Source organism: Ahaetulla prasina, chromosome 13, assembly GCF_028640845.1.
Source record: "Ahaetulla prasina isolate Xishuangbanna chromosome 13, ASM2864084v1, whole genome shotgun sequence".
Taxonomy (NCBI): Eukaryota; Metazoa; Chordata; class Lepidosauria; order Squamata; family Colubridae; genus Ahaetulla; species Ahaetulla prasina.
Window position 1 is genome coordinate 17,410,019 of NC_080551.1, and position 16,541 is coordinate 17,426,559.

General features: G+C 46.4%; 1 protein-coding gene across 1 annotated transcript in view; it reads right to left on the reverse strand.

Moving 5' to 3' along the window:
- The window catches only part of GALK2 (galactokinase 2), a 51,208-nt gene that overhangs the window by 1,909 nt on the left and 32,758 nt on the right, over positions 1–16,541 (reverse strand). Inside the window, exon 9 of the mRNA XM_058156524.1 lies at positions 4,052–4,253. Within this exon, the coding sequence (XP_058012507.1) occupies positions 4,052–4,253 (202 nt within the window). The remainder of the gene's footprint in view (positions 1–4,051; positions 4,254–16,541) is intronic.

Genomic DNA, 16,541 nt, shown 5'->3' on the forward strand with positions numbered 1-16,541 from the left:
AGATCCAGTCCCCGAGCCTTGAGTTTGACACCCCTAGCCTAGATTTCTACAACATGACCTTACGGAGCAGCTGTAAGAGAAATCCGTCACCAGAATTCACTAGTAAAATCCTTTTATTTCAGAGATCTTCAAATTCTGCAATATACCATAATTGAATTTATGTCGGGGGTTTCCTGTAAATGTTGAAGGCCCAAAGCGTGGGTCATTTCAGAACTTGCCCTGGTCTGTTCTAAAAGAAGGCAGCTACTGGCTTGTCCAGAAAAAGCGAGTCCAAGCACTTCCAGTAATCTAGCTTGGGTGTGTGCAGACCTTACCCCAACTGCAAAGAATCTAGATACACACATTTTTCTTCATCTCTTCAAAGGTTATGAGAAAGCTTCTAAGAACAGATAATCCAAGGTGCATAAGCAATGCACCTGCATGCTCTTTTGAAAACTTTATTCAAGCCTAAACTGAATCAACTGGCAATGATTATGGGGGAAAAACCCCCCATTTCTGTATGAATTTGTCGCCCGTTATCGTTACTATATTAGGTAAGTTTTATTCCTGGATCAGAAACGGACAATAAAAAGCTAGGAGAGGAGGGGGGGCTTCAATTATCAGCGAAACATGCCAGAATAAAATGTGTTTTTTAAAAACAAAAGAACCAGTGTGTAAGTTCAGAATAAAATGTAGAACAAGCAGTCGGTTGGACTCAGGATAGTTCCTGTCATAAATCTCCTCAGCCAGGTTTCGGTGGGAAGCTCAGAAGAAGAAAAATCTGAGGCATTTTAGGCATATGTTGAATTTTGTCTGTCATGGTTTTCCTTATAAAGGCCAAAACTGAAATTGCTCTTCTTCGAATGAAACCTTTAACTCCATATTTTCATCTCGGTATTTCACTTAGTTGCTCTATTGCTTCATTTTTTTTTTAATATCGGAGATAACCTAAAAGTTGCAAATCCCTTCAAAATTTCCCCTCCACAAAGGACCCACGTGGGGCCCTTCCTGTATGGAATGGTTTCCGGAGAAAACAGGAATTTCCAGCCAAACCAACTGGGAGGCTCCTGTATCTCAAAACCATAGAAGGGAATCAGCGGGTCACCTTGAGATGGGAAAACCAAAACGTCTTCTCTCTTGTTATTGTTATTTTCAAAAATCATCTTGCTGAAGGTGACTCTATACAACCTATAGACACATTTTTCAAGCACAGGAAATCGGCGGTCCAGGCAGTTCAATTGAATATAGTTTTATTGCACGCTAAAGCTCTCTACAAGAATCTGAACCATTTTAAGTGTCAAAGAAAATTTGTGTTAGGTAAGAGGTGGGCTAGACTTAAATCTATTGCAGGCATGAAGGGACTCGAGACTGATGACATGTTTGACCCCTCCCTCAGGCTCAGCCTGGTCATCTACAATTTTGCAATCATTTGGCTCAAAAACCCTAAAGCATGTGGGTTTTATTCCTTAACAAAAAAGGTTTCCATTTAAACTGACCGTATGAACCCACTTGCCAAAACATTCCACCAGTCAACCACTCCACCAGAGAATATGGCATACTATAATGGCTGAAGGTTAAGCCTGTCTCATGTTGAATCCAGTGTTTGTACCACAATGGCTCCGCAAACCCATTCATCTGTGGCGTGAGTGCCTAAGCTATCATTTTTCTTCTACTCTTTAATTGGAATTGCTGGGGCAAAAACCTATATTCTCTAGGGGCTATGTCAGAAGAACAGCTTGGCGACTTGCTTTGAGCCCATACATGGTCTGAAACGGGAGAGCTTGAAGCTCCGTGATGCTCCATCGTGGAGACGCTGAAGTAATGATTTCCCTCACCGGCTACGCCAGCATTTTGAGCTTGGAACATCCGAGGGCCTCAGACTTTTACAACATCTCCTAAAGAGAGGTAATAACCGTCACTTAAGCTACTTAGCTCACCAAACCACCGGCGTTTCCTGCCAAGCATTTACGGCATGACAGCTCCGCTCCGCAACTCTGCTGAAATCGTTTAGATTCTTTGGAGGGGGCCTGGGTCGGCATCAACCTATTAGCTCAAACAGTGGTTATCAACTGGTAGGAGGCTTTTGCTGTTGGAATCAGCCGATCTGCAGACGCTGTTGGGTCTGTGGTGTTTTCGTGATGAATGAAAACTACTTGCCAGCTTTCTTTCTTTCTTTCTTTCTTTCTTTCTTTCTTTCTTTCTTTCTTTCTTTCTTTCTTTCTTTCTTTCTTTCTTTCTTTCTTTCTTTCTTTCTCTTTGCATTGTGGGAAACCCTGTGCAGAAAACCCTGCTTGCTATTCCTGGGAGTTGATAACGGACTGTACAAGTGCTGTGTAAAAACCTCTTGAAAAAGATATTGAAAGGTTAGGGCAGGGGTCTGTAGACTTGGCTCTTTTAAGACTTGTGGACTTCAGCTCCCAGAGTTGTGCAAAGCTGGCTGAGGAACTCTGGGAGTTGAAGTCCACAAGTCTTAAAAGAGCCAAGTTTGCAGACCCCCTGGGTTAGGGGATTTATTCTTTGGATGAGTCATGAAAATGGATGGGATTACATCTTGCATGCATGCATGTATGTGTGTGTGTATATGCATATATGTATATGTAAATATGTGTGTGTGTACATATACACACATATATACATACACACGTATATAAGTGTATGTATATATGTGTGTATGTCTAAAACTATATATCAGTGCTGGCTAACTTTTTTCCCATCGCATGCCAAAAGCAAGGGAAGCGTGTGTCTGTGTGCATGCACACATATGCCCATACACATAATTCTAGGCGCCCCACCCCCCGCACACGCGTGCACGACCCACCGCACTTCCCCCATTTTTGGCACGCGATGTCACAGTGGGAACGGAAAGCCTGTTTTTTGCTCTCCCTAGGCTCCAGAGCCTCTCTAGGAGCCTGGGGAGGGCAAAAACAGCCTCCCCCCTCCCCCGGAAGCCCTCCAGAGGCTGGAAATGATGGCAAATAGGCCATTTCTGGCCCCCGAGGGCCTCTGGGGGGTAGGGAATGCTGTTTTTGCCCTCCCCAGGCAAATAGACAGGAGCCTGGGGAGAGCAAAAAACGGCCCTTCTCCACCCCACCCCAGGCCCTCCGGAGGCAGGAAACAGCCTGTTTCCCTATGTCCCGTGGGCCCAGAAGCATACATGCCATAGGTTTGCCATCATGGCTATATATATATATACACACACACACATAGAGAGAGAGACATATGGAGTTATTTAGAGACATATATATGTGTGTGTGTGCGCGTGCGCGTGTCTATATAGCTTCATAGTGCTTGACAGCCCTTCTAAAGTGATTTACAGAATCAACATATTGCCCCCAACAATTTAGGTCCCCATTTTTCCGACCTTGGAAGGATGGGAAGCTGAGTTAATCTTGAGCTGGTCAAATTCAAACTCCTGGCAGTTGGCAGAATTAGCTTGCAATACTGCATTCTAACCACTGCGCCACCACATCTCTTCTTATACATAAAAATAAAAGAATCTAGTTGGGACATCAACTGCAATAAATGTAAAGGCAGTTCTTAGGGAAAAAAACAAGCCCAGCTCAGTATGTATCCTATGAGGAAAGTCACAGATTCAGTTCTTAACATCTTCAAATAGGCCTCAGAAAATCCATTTCCAGCGAGTCTGAAAAAGGCTTTTCTTTGCCTGAGGATCAGAGCCTTACTGACCGAAACCAATCTGGGCATGCAGAATTTCCCAGCATCACCTGGATCAGGTAGCAAGTGAGAGGAAAAGGAAACTAGTTCCCTTCAAATAAGATGACATCATGCTTGACGAATGAGCAATCAATTATTCCTAACGATTTAATTCTGACCATGGGACCTGATAAGGGTGCACCCATCCAGAGCCCAGTTTGGAACTTACGATGCCGAAAACATCTCTTTGAAATTATCTGATCAAATTAATGCTTTGGTGGAGCATCAGATAATAGACGCCAATACATTCTTTTCATTTCCACACATACATAATTTAATTTAGTCAGCGTAAAGCTGTCGTGTTTTCTCTGCAATCCAACCCAAACAACATTTACTTTCCACGGCTGTGCAGACTTACAGACAGATGTCCACCAGCTGATCTAGTTCAGGGCAGCTACATTCATACAAGTCTCTGCAACTGGCATGGCTCCGGTTCATTAGGTCTCCCAGCAATGAGATCGCATCGTCAGGCGCTTCCACACAGATTTTCTTGAACTCCAAAACTCTGGCAGCTTCCGCGTACACATGCTTAGCACGTTGGTGTAACTTAAAGGTAGTCACTGCAGAAAAATAAAAGGGGTTAAAAATACGCAGGAAATAATGGAAGCTTGAGATTATTTATTATCGTCGGATGTAGCCATGCAGCTTCCAGATATAAATAAGGAGAATTAGTTTTATTTCTCATTTGTTCATGCCAAGGTGTAAAACTACATGCCGTAGTTTGTCACAACCCCGGAGCACAGGGGGCAGCTTCAGTGCATGTAGAACTTCACCATACAGTAGTGGCCAAAATTGTGGAAACCTTTTGGGAAAAGTGTATTTTTTAAAACTAGTTAATAACACCATATATTTTTTGGGGGAGTAGTACCATAAAATTATATATTATTATTATTATTTATTACATTTGTATACCGCCCATCTCCCGAAGGACTCAGGGCGGTTCACAGTCAAAAAAACAGCAGAAAACATATAATACATAAAAAACAGCCAAAAGAATAGACAGCCAAATTCAATTGATGCTCCAACCTCCAAACACAAACTTAAAACCTCATTTAAACCCCTTTTTTAAAAATCCCAATTTAAAACTACATTCAAGCTAGTCCTGCTCTTCGAAACAGCAACGTCTTCAGCTCGCGGCGGAAGGACTTGAGATCGGGGAGTTGACGAAGCCCCAGAGGGAGCTCGTTCCAGAGGGTAGGGGCCCCCACAGAGAAGGCCCCCCCCCTAGAGGTCGCCAGCCGACATTGTTTAGCTGACGGTATCCGGAGGAGGCCCTCTCTGTGAGAGCGCACTGGTCGGTGAGAGGCTAATGGTGGCAGTAGGTGGTCCCGTAAATATCCCGGCCCTAGGCCATGGAGCGTTTTAAAGGTGATGACAAGTACCTTGAAGTGAACCCGGAAGACCACTGGGAGCCAGTGCAGATTACGCAGGAGGGGTGTTACATGGGAGCCAAAAGGTGCTCCCTCTATCACCCGCGCAGCCGCATTCTGGACCAGTTGGAGTCTCCGGGTACACTTCAAGGGGAGCCCCATGTAGAGAGCATTACAGTAGTCCAGGCGGGATGTAACAAGGGCATGAGCAACCGTGCATAAGGAAGCCCGATCCAGAAAGGGGCGTAACTGGCGTATCAGGCGAACCTGATGAAAGGCTCCCCTGGTGACGGCTATCATATGATCTTCTAAAGACAGCCGTGCATCCAGGAGGACGCCCAGATTACAAGCCCTTTCCGTGGGGGCCAATAGTTCACCCCCAATGGTCAGTGATGAAATTAGCTGACTGTACCGGGCCGCCGGCATCCACAGCCACTCGGTCTTGGTGGGATTGAGTCTGAGTCTGTTTCTCCCCATCCAGACCCGTACGGCCTCCAGGCACTGGGACATCACTTCAACAGCCTCGTTGGGGTGGTTAGGGGTGGAAATATAGAGCTGAGTATCATCAGCGTATAGATGACAACTCACCCCAAGACCACGGATGATCTCACCCAGCGGCTTCATATAGATGTTGAACAGAAGAGGCGAGAGAACCGACCCTTGTGGCACCCCACATAAGAGACGCCTTGGGGTCGATCTCTGTCCCCCCATCAACACCGTCTGCGACCGGTCGGAGAGGTAGGAGGAGAACCACCGATGAACAGTGCCCCTCACTCCAAGTCCCTCGAGTCGGCGCAGCAGGATACCATGATCGATGGTATCAAAAGCCGCTGAGAGATCTAATAGGACCAAGACAGAGGAACAACCTCTGTCTCGAGCCCTCAAGAGATCATCAACCAGCGCGACCAAGGCTGTTTCCATGCTGTGACCAGGCCGGAAACCGGACTGGAATGGATCAAGATAGACAGCTTCATCCAGGTACTGGGGCAACTGTCGTGCAACCACACTCTCGACAACCTTTGCCAAAAAGCGAAGGTTGGAGACTGGACGATAATTTGCTAAACTAGCTGGGTCAAGGGAAGGCTTCTTGAGGAGGGGCCTCACCACCGCCTCTTTCAAGGCGGCAGGGAAAACACCCTCCATCAAAGAAGCGTTCACAATTTTCTGGAGCCAGCCTCATGTCACCTCCCGGGTGGCCAATACCAACCAGGAGGGACACGGGTCCAATAAACATGTGGTCGCATTCAATCTCCCCATTAACCTGTCCATGTCCTCAGGGACCACAGGATCAAACTCATCCCAGATAATAACATCAAGACCTGCCTCCCCCACCCCGTCTGGATCCACCCAGTCTGTGTCCAGCCCTTCCCGAATCTGAGCGATTTTATCAAACAGATATTGTCCAAATTCCTCAGCTCGACCCTTTAAGGGATCCTCTACCGCTCCCTATATCCTATATCCATGGAAAGATAATTTAATCAAGAATGTAATGCCATAACTTTTACGAAGGATTTGCTATTAGAATAGCAGTTACAGTAGAAAGAAGAAAAGTGAAACACGTAGAAAAAACGAGATCTACAAAAATTATCACCATGTCAGTTAACACTTAGTTGGGTAACCTTTAGCATGAATTAGGGCCTTACAATGTCTTCCCATGGAGTGAACCAAGTCTTTTAATTCTGCAGCTGTTTTATTGTGAAACCAAGATTGAATGATCGTTTCTATTAACTGGGTTTTATTGCTGGCTCGCTTCTGACTAACAAGTTTCTTTAATCGGCTCCATAGATTTTCAATTGGGTGAAAGTTTGGGCTATTCCCAGGCCATTCCAGCAGTGGAATAGGATTCTCTTGAAAGTCCAAAATAAAGGTGGTGTTATTAGCCATCAAACCTCAAAAATACACTTTCCCCAAAAGGTTTCCACAATTTAGCCATTACTCAAAGTACCGATTGAATGCAGGTCACTTGCGTAGCCAGAGGGAAACTGGATCAACCCAAGAAGAGAATGGCACAACAGGCAGAAGACTCATCAAAAGACAGGTTGAAGCAAAAGAAGGAAATGAAAGTAGTCTCAGGATACAGGAGTTTCAAAGAAAACAGGGTAGTCCTCGACTTACGATCATAATTGAGCCCAACATTTTATTAAGTGAGCTTTGCCCCATTTTACAACTTTTCTTGACTCAGGTGTTAAGTGAATCCCTACAATTGATAAGTTAGCAACTCTGTTGTTAAGTGAACTCTGGCTTTCCTATTGAAGTGGCTTGTGAGGAGGTCGCAAAAGGGGACACCCCCTCCCTCCCCCGTGACCTTGGGACACAGCAACGGTCATAAATGTGAGTCAGTTCCAAGCATCTGAATTTTGATCACGTGATCGTGAAAAATGCTGGGAATGTTGTAACTGTGAAAAACGGCCCTTGAGTCACTTTTTTTCAGCACCGTTGTAACTTTGAACGGTCGCTAAGAGAACTGTCGCAAGTTGAGGACTACCTAGCCTCAAGCCATTGGAGATCTTTTTGACAAATATTACTGGCCAGCAAGGCTAATGGATTTCTCTCTCTTCTTGCTCCTTGGAGCTCATGCTGTTCTGAGAACGATAATCGAACTGTAGGCCAGGCACAAGGCACCTGAACGACACCGTAAACTGATCAGAGCTGTCTCTTTATTGCCGCCTGCCTATTTACAAGAATCTCACCAGACTGACTATATTCTCTTGGGAACAGCCAGGTAAAGAATTCAGGAATACTCGGAGGTGGCCGGTGTGTGTGTGTGTGTCTCTGATTTCCATTGTTTTCTTCCCTGCAAGGACCCCAAGCTCACTAGTCTTTCCAGTCCTCTCCCCGTTTTCCAGCTGGAGATTCTACCACATGTAGGAAGAACTGAGTAGGCTAGAGCGCCCCGGTAAACTCCTTTTTACGATCCTATAATAACAAGGGATGTGGTGGCTCAGTGGCTAACGTTGAGCTGGTTGATAGAAAGGTCAGCAGTTCAGCGGTATGAATCCCTAGTGTCGCGTAATGGGGTAGAGCTCCCGTTACTTGTCCCAGCTTCTGCTAACCTAGTAGTTCGAAAGCACGTAAAAAATGCAAGTAGAAAAGTAGGGACCCCCTTTGGTGGGAAGATAACAGTGTTCTGTGCACCTTTAGCGTTGAGTCATGCCGGCCACATGACCACGGAGACGTCCTTGGATAGCACTGTTTCTCTTTGGCTTTGAAACAGAGATGAGCACCGCCCCCTAGAGTCGGGAATGACTAGCACATATGTACAAGGGGAACATTTACCTTTATAACCCCTTAATTTGGGGCAAGGTTGAGGATAAATTGACATCATTTCCGTCTTCCCCCTCCAAAGTGCTGCTACTATTGTCTGTTCCAGCTGGTTAAAAGTGGAGCGTTATCGGTATAGGGTGCAGAATCAGAGCCCCTCCCCCTTCCGCAAGATGGGGCTGTGGGAAGAAGAGCAGGAAGCAACGGCACTCGGGAGGAGCCCAGCCCCTTCTCCAAGGTGCCAATGTTACTTGGCTTGATATGAAACGCAGCTCTGCTTTGTAACAGTAGACCCCCCATAAGACAAACGCCCGAAGGCATCACGCTTCTGGAATACGATTAAACCTCATGCAAATATTGGTTTGTCTTTTTATTCCCCTACCAAAAAAAAAAAAAAAAATGCTGATCAAAGTTTCTTCTACGGGGAGGGGCCACTGAACAATGGGTAGAACTTGCCCAATTCCCAGCCTACCAAAACTCATTGAGTACATTTTGTCCTCCAGCTGATGAATTAATCGCAGCTCTGCTCTTTTTTGCACGGCCGAAGCCTTCCTAGACGAGAGCCCAGAAAACACACAAGGCGCATTCTCCCGGGCGACTTCTGTCTTCAGGATAGTCTGTCCCCCCCCCCACTTTTTTTATTTATATTTGGTTTCAGAAATCACCTGAGGGCCTTTTGAAAGAACGCCGTTAGTTTTTGGATGTATCCAGAGTTGCGTGAGAGTTTCCCATCACTCACGCTCTCTTGTAAAATCACCCTTGAACAGTAGTAACCCGAAAATGAAAAAAATAAAAATAAAAACTCAGAAAAAAAAAAAGATGTCTGGTTTCGATTTGGAGGCAAAGGCTTTGCCAAAGGCTGTGATTGATTCAAAGACCACCCTTCGGTAAAGCAAGAGCTCCGCTCGCCAGATTACCTTAAAGCACTTTGTGGGTTCTCGCAGGCTCATCACGTTATGCATTGGCAGCTGGAATCCTCTCTTCGCTCCTGCCTGCCAGCCAGGCCCTGAGGAGGCAAGGCGAGCCCTCCACGACATTGGGTTGGGCTGTAGAAGGCTCTACTGCGCCCTGCCTGTGCGATTGCTCAGGGGGTGTCAAAACTCGATTTCATGGAGGGCCTCATCAGGGTTGCGTTTGACCTCGGTGGGCTGAGGTGGGTGTGGCCAGCTCGACGTCATTCCTGTCGGGCGCTTCTGTGGGAGCCCGAGCACTCTGCCAGTGAAAACAGGCTTCCAAGCAGTGGTGGGATTCAGCCGGTTCTCTCCGGATCAGGTGAACCGGTAGCGGAGACTGCGGGAGGCTCCGCCCGCTCGCCCGGACATAATGCACAAGCACTGTGCATGCGCAGAAAGCCGTGTTTATGTGCAGACGAGGCGCATGCGCTCACATTTGCGAACCGGTAGGGAGGTAAGTGAATCCCACCGCTGCTCCCAAGCTCCATTTTCGGCTGCCGTGGCCTCCTGCAACCCTCTGCCAGTGAAAATGGCGCTCTGGAGGGTGGCCCTCCCTAGCTCTGTTTTCATTGGCAGAGGGTTGCAAGAGGCCGTGGCAGCTGAAAACGGCAGTCAGGAGCTGTTTTTGCTGGCAGAAGCACCGCGGGCCGGTCCTTGGCTATTTCCAGGGTGGCCCCGTGGGCCAGAACTAAGTACCACATGGGCTGGATACGTCCCTCTGGCCTTGAGTTTGACACCCCTGCTCTGACTCTAATCTAGCATGGTCTTTTCCCTTTTTCTTAGGAAAGGTTTTTTTTAAAAAGAAGATTTTAAAAAAAAATCTAATGCAAACAACTATAATCTAGTGTAATCTTTTCAATGATTGCATCTCCAGTGAAAGAAACCAGGGTTGCATTGTTGTTTGCTTAAGACTCTCTTTCTTGGAAGCGCCTGCTGGCCAACTAAAGCAAGTCAGGAATGAAATCATGGTATTCAAGAGATCTGTTTCTTCCACTGGACCGCTGCTGGAGAAAGCCCAAAGCCTTGACAGATGACGGATTCGGGGAGTGGAAGAGCCACTGAAATCCTCACCACTCGCAACATAATAAAGGTGTTCGCCTACTTTTCTTGCGAGCTTGAAGCACCACGGCTGCAAGCAGATCTCTCCTGCATTACCTTTATTTATGAGAAAGCCTTTGGAGGAGTGTCCCAAATGTGCTTTTCCAAAGGGCAACTGGACTCTCTTGGCTTTTGAACTTTCTTTTTGGACTTTTCTTGTAGCTTGAAGCACCCCGGCTGCAAGCAGATCTCTCCTGCATTACCTTTATTTATGAGAAAGCCTTTGGAGGAGTGTCCCAAATGTGCTTTTCCAAAGGGCAACTGGACTCTCTTGGCTTTTGAACTTTCTTTTTGGACTTTTCTTGGTCTTGAAGAAGCTTCTTGGAAGCGCCTGCTGGCCAACTAAAGCAAGTCAGGAATGAAATCATGGTATTCAAGAGATCTGTTTCTTCCACTGGACCGCTTGCTGGAGAAAGCCCAAAGCCTTGACAGATGACGGATTCGGGGAGTGGAAGAGCCACTGAAATCCTCACCACTCGCAACATAATAAAGGTGTTCGCCTACTTTTTTTGCTCTTGAAGAAGCTTCTTGGAAGAGAAGCGACATGTTTTTCAAGGAAAAAAAACTAAGAAAGTCCAATTGCCTTTTGGAAAAGCACCTTTAGGACAACCATGACCTGAATGATTAGAATAGAATAGAATTTTATTGGCCAAGTGTGATTGGACACACAAGGAATTTGTCTTGGTGCATATGCTCTCAGTGTACATAAAAGAAAAGATACGTTCATCAAGGTACAACATTTACAACACAATTGATGATCAATATATCAATATAAATCATAAGGATTGCCAGCAACTAGTTATAGTCATACAGTCATAAGTGGAAAGAGATTGGTGATGGGAACTATGAAACGATTAATCTGTAGTGCAGATTCAGTAAATAGTCTGACAGTGTTGAGGGAATTATTTGTTTAGCAGAGTGATGGCCTTCAGGGAAAAACTGTTCTTGTGTCTAGTTGTTCTGGTGTGCAGTGCTCTATAGCGTTTTGAGGGTAGGAGTTGAAACAGTTTATGTCCAGGGTGCGAGGGATCTGCAAATATTTTCACGGCCTCTTCTTGATTCGTGCAGTATACAGGTCCTCAATGGAAGGCAAGTTGGTAGCAATTATTTTTCTGCAGTTCTAATTATCCTCTGAAGTCTGTGTTTTCTTGTTGGGTTGCAGAACCGAACCAGACAGTTATAGAGGTGCAAATGACAGACTCAATAATTCCTCTGTAGAACTGGATCAGCAGCTCCTTGGGCAGTTTGAGCTTACTGAGTTGGCGCAGAAAGAACATTCTTTGTTGTCCTTTTTAATGATGTTTTGATGTTAGCTGTCCATTTGAGATCTTGAAATATAAACAGTTTTGGAAATGTTGGCACAAAAGTGGTCGTAAATCAACGAACTCAATGGTCAAAGAAGCAACTCATCTTTTGCAGCCGGTTCTCTCCGGATCAGGTGAACCGTAGCGGAGACTGCGGGAGGCTCCGCCCGCCGCCGGACATAATGCACAAGCACTGTGCATGCGCAGAAAGCCGTGTTTATGTGCAGACGAGGCGCATGCGCTCACATTTGCGAACCGGTAGGGAGGTAAGTGAATCCACCGCTTCTCCCAAGCTCCATTTTGTGTGGCCTCCTGCAACCCTCTGCCAGTGAAAACAGGCTTCCAAGCAGTGGTGGAATTCAACCGGTTCTCTCCGGATCAGGCGAACCGGTAGCGGCGATTGCGGGAGGCTCCACCCACCCACCCAGACATAATGCACGAGCACTGTGAATGCACAGAAGGCCGTGTTTATGTGCAGACGAGGCGCATGCGCTCACATTTGCGAACCGGTAGGGAGGTAAGTGAATCCACCGCTTCTCCCAAGCTCCATTTTGGCTGCCGTGGCCTCCTGCAACCCTCTGCCAGTGAAAACAGGCTTCCAAGCAGTGGTGGGATTCAGCGGTTCTCTCCGGATCAGGTGAACCGGTAGCGGAGACTGCGGGAGGCTCCGCCCGCCGCCGGACATAATGCATAAGCACTGTGCATGCGCAGAAAGCCGTGTTTATGTGCAGACGAGGCGCATGCGCTCACATTTGCGAACCGGTAGGGAGGTAAGTGAATCCCACCGCTTCTCCCAAGCTCCATTTTGGCTGCCGTGGCCTCCTGCAACCTCTGCCAGTGAAAACAGGCTTCCAAGCAGTGGTGGGATTCAGCGGTTCTCTCCGGATCAGGTGAACCGGTAGCGGAGACTGCGGGAGGCTCCGCCCGCCGCCGGACATAATGCATAAGCACTGTGCATGCGCAGAAAGCCGTGTTTATGTGCAGACGAGGCGCATGCGCTCACATTTGCGAACCGGTAGGGAGGTAAGTGAATCCACCGCTTCTCCCAAGCTCCATTTTGGCTGCCGTGGCCTCCTGCAACCTCTGCCAGTGAAAACAGGCTTCCAAGCAGTGGTGGGATTCAGCCGGTTCTCTCCGGATCAGGTGAACCGGTAGCGGAGACTGCGGGAGGCTCCGCCCGCTCGCCCGGACATAATGCACAAGCACTGTGCATGCGCAGAAAGCCGTGTTTATGTGCAGACGAGGCGCATGCCCTCACACTTGCGAGCCGGTAGGGAGGTAACTGAATCCCACCCCTGCCCCCAAGCTCCATTTTCGGCTCCCGTGGCCTCCTGCAACCCTCTGCCAGTGAAAATGGCGCTCTGGAGGGTGGCCCTCCCTAGCTCTGTTTTCATTGGCAGAGGGTTGCAAGAGGCCGTGGCAGCTGAAAACGGCAGTCAGGAGCTGTTTTTGCTGGCAGAAGCACCGCGGGCCGGTCCTTGGCTATTTCCAGGGTGGCCCCTTGGGCCAGAACTAAGTACCACATGGGCTGGATACGTCCCTCTGGCCTTGAGTTTGACACCCCTGCTCTGACTCTAATCTAGCATGGTCTTTTCCCTTTTTCTTAGGAAAGGTTTTTTTTAAAAAGGAAGATTTAAAAAAAAAAATCTAATGCAAACAACTATAATCTAGTGTAATCTTTTCAGTGATTGCATCTCCAGTGAAAGAAACCAGGGTTGCATTGTTGTTTGCTTAAGACTCTCTTCCTTGGAAGCGCCTGCTGGCCAACTAAAGCAAGTCAGGAATGAAATCATGGTATTCAAGAGATCTGTTTCTTCCACTGGACCGCTTGCTGGAGAAAGCCCAAAGCCTTGACAGATGACGGATTCGGGGAGTGGAAGAGCCACTGAAATCCTCACCACTCGTAACATAATAAAGGTGTTCGCCTACTTTTCTTGCGAGCTTGAAGCACCACGGTTGCAAGCAGATCTCTCCTGCATTACCTTTATTTATGAGAAAGCCTTTGGAGGAGTGTCCCAAATGTGCTTTTCCAAAGGGCAACTGGACTCTCTTGGCTTTTGAACTTTCTTTTTGGACTTTTCTTGTAGCTTGAAGCACCACGGTTGCAAGCAGATCTCTCCTGCATTACCTTTATTTATGAGAAAGCCTTTGAGGAGTGTCCCAAATGTGCTTTTCCAAAGGGCAACTGGACTCTCTTGGCTTTTGAACTTTCTTTTGGACTTTTCTTGTAGCTTGAAGCACCACGGTTGCAAGCAGATCTCTCCTGCATTACCTTTATTTATGAGAAAGCCTTTGGAGGAGTGTCCCAAATGTGCTTTTCCAAAGGGCAACTGGACTCTCTTGGCTTTTGAACTTTCTTTTGGACTTTTCTTGTAGCTTGAAGCACCACGGTTGCAAGCAGATCTCTCCTGCATTACCTTTATTTATGAGAAAGCCTTTGGAGGAGTGTCCCAAATGTGCTTTTCCAAAGGGCAACTGGACTCTCTTGGCTTTTGAACTTTCTTTTTGGACTTTTCTTGCGAGCTTGAAGCACCACGGCTGCAAGCAGATCTCTCCTGCATTACCTTTATTTATGAGAAAGCCTTTGGAGGAGTGTCCCAAATGTGCTTTTCCAAAGGGCAACTGGACTCTCTTGGCTTTTGAACTTTCTTTTTGGACTTTTCTTGGTCTTGAAGAAGCTTCTTGGAAGAGAAGCGACATGTTTTTCAAGGAAAAAAAACTAAGAAAGTCCAATTGCCTTTTGGAAAAGCACCTTTAGGACAACCATGACCTGAATGATTAGAATAGAATAGAATAGAATAGAATTTTATTGGCCAAGTGTGATTGGACACACAAGGAATTTGTCTTGGTGCATATGCTCTCAGTGTACATAAAAGAAAAGATACGTTCATCAAGGTACAACATTTACAACACAATTGATGATCAATATATCAATATAAATCATAAGGATTGCCAGCAACAAGTTATAGTCATACAGTCATAAGTGGAAAGAGATTGGTGATGGGAACTATGAAACGATTAATCTGTAGTGCAGATTCAGTAAATAGTCTGACAGTGTTGAGGGAATTATTTGTTTAGCAGAGTGATGGCCTTCGGGAAAAAACTGTTCTTGTGTCTAGTTGTTCTGGTGTGCAGTGCTCTATAGCGTCGTTTTGAGGGTAGGAGTTGAAACAGTTTATGTCCAGGATGCGAGGGATCTGCAAATATTTTCACGGCTCTCTTCTTGATTCGTGCAGTATACAGGTCCTCAATGGAAGGGTTTTTCCTAAAGTCTACAAAAGGACCCTTGCATAGGTCTTTGGAGACTCAAGATGTTGTAGGATGTAGTGCAGATTCAGTAAATAGTCTGACAGTGTTGAGGGAATTATTTGTTTAGCAGAGTGATGGCCTTCGGGAAAAACTGTTCTTGTGTCTAGTTGTTCTGGTGTGCAGTGCTCTATAGCGCTTTTGAGGGTAGGAGTTGAAACAGTTTATGTCCAGGATGCGAGGGATCTGCAAATATTTTCACGGCCTCTTCTTGATTCGTGCAGTATACAGGTCCTCAATGGAAGGCAAGTTGGTAGCAATTATTTTTCTGCAGTTCTAATTATCCTCTGAAGTCTGTGTTTTCTTGTTGGGTTGCAGAACCGAACCAGACAGTTATAGAGGTGCAAATGACAGACTCAATAATTCCTCTGTAGAACTGGATCAGCAGCTCCTTGGGCAGTTTGAGCTTACTGAGTTGGCGAGAAAGAACATTCTTTGTTGTCCTTTTTAATCCTGAATCCTAGGATGACACTCGGGGCCTTCTACGTTCTTCTATGGCAGAGGTCACCAACCTCTCGGACCTCAGGGACCACTAAACTCATAATTTTAAATCCCGCGGACTCCTAATACGATTTGCCTAATGATTGGGTGGGTGGGTGTGGCTAGGTGGTCATGTGACTGGGTGGGCGTGGCCAGCTCGATGTCACTCACATTGAGGGGTGCCTCACCAGCCTCTACTCACCCCTCCCACCCACTCCTCTCCTGCACGCCCAGGCTCCTTAGGGCCCCAACAGTTGTTGGAGCTAAGCAGCCACCATGAGAAAGAGTTGACCAAACAGCTGGCTCGGTTCAAATTGGATCTGACCAAGAAGGAGGCTCAACAGAAGCACCTCACTGAGGTCTAGGAGCTTCTTGCCAAGTGTTGGAGACATCGGCCTGGCAGCTCTCCAAGCCAGATAAGGTCTGTGACTGTAAATTCTCCCTTGAAAGACTTGGCTGGATGGGAATGAGAGGAATTCCCAGTAACTTAATAAAAAGGAGCTTTTGTCGGGACAAGGAGTCTGCTTCATGCTCTTGGGAAGCCTAGGTCAGAACACCAAAACTCAAATCACTTTCTTTCAGGATGTCAGAATGTCCCACTAATCATTTTGGGGGTGGGAAGGTTCCTTCTAAAGGGCAGTTGTACGGCATGCTTTAGAACAGGGATCTCCAACCTTGGCAATTTTAAGCCTGGGGGAAAGGCTTTGCTGGCTGGGGAATTCTGGGAGTTGACGTCCGCCAGGCTTAATTGTTGCCAAGGTTGGAGACGCCTGGTTTAATGAGCTTGAAAAGATTGTGTCGCTTTTTTTTTTTTTTTTTGATAATAATTATTTGTGTTAGAAATTTTGAAATATAAACAGTTTTGGAAATGTTGGCACAAAAGTGGTCGTAAATCAACGAACTCAATGGTCAAAGAAGCAACTCATCTTTTGATCCAGAGTGTTTTAAGTATGAGGCACAACTGCCAAAAACTCAAACGCTGGAATATTTTTAGAAGAGCCCTACAAAGATCACGCTGGACGTTTTGAAGACATTCTGCCACTATATATAAATACACTGTGGGGGAAAAAAAATAG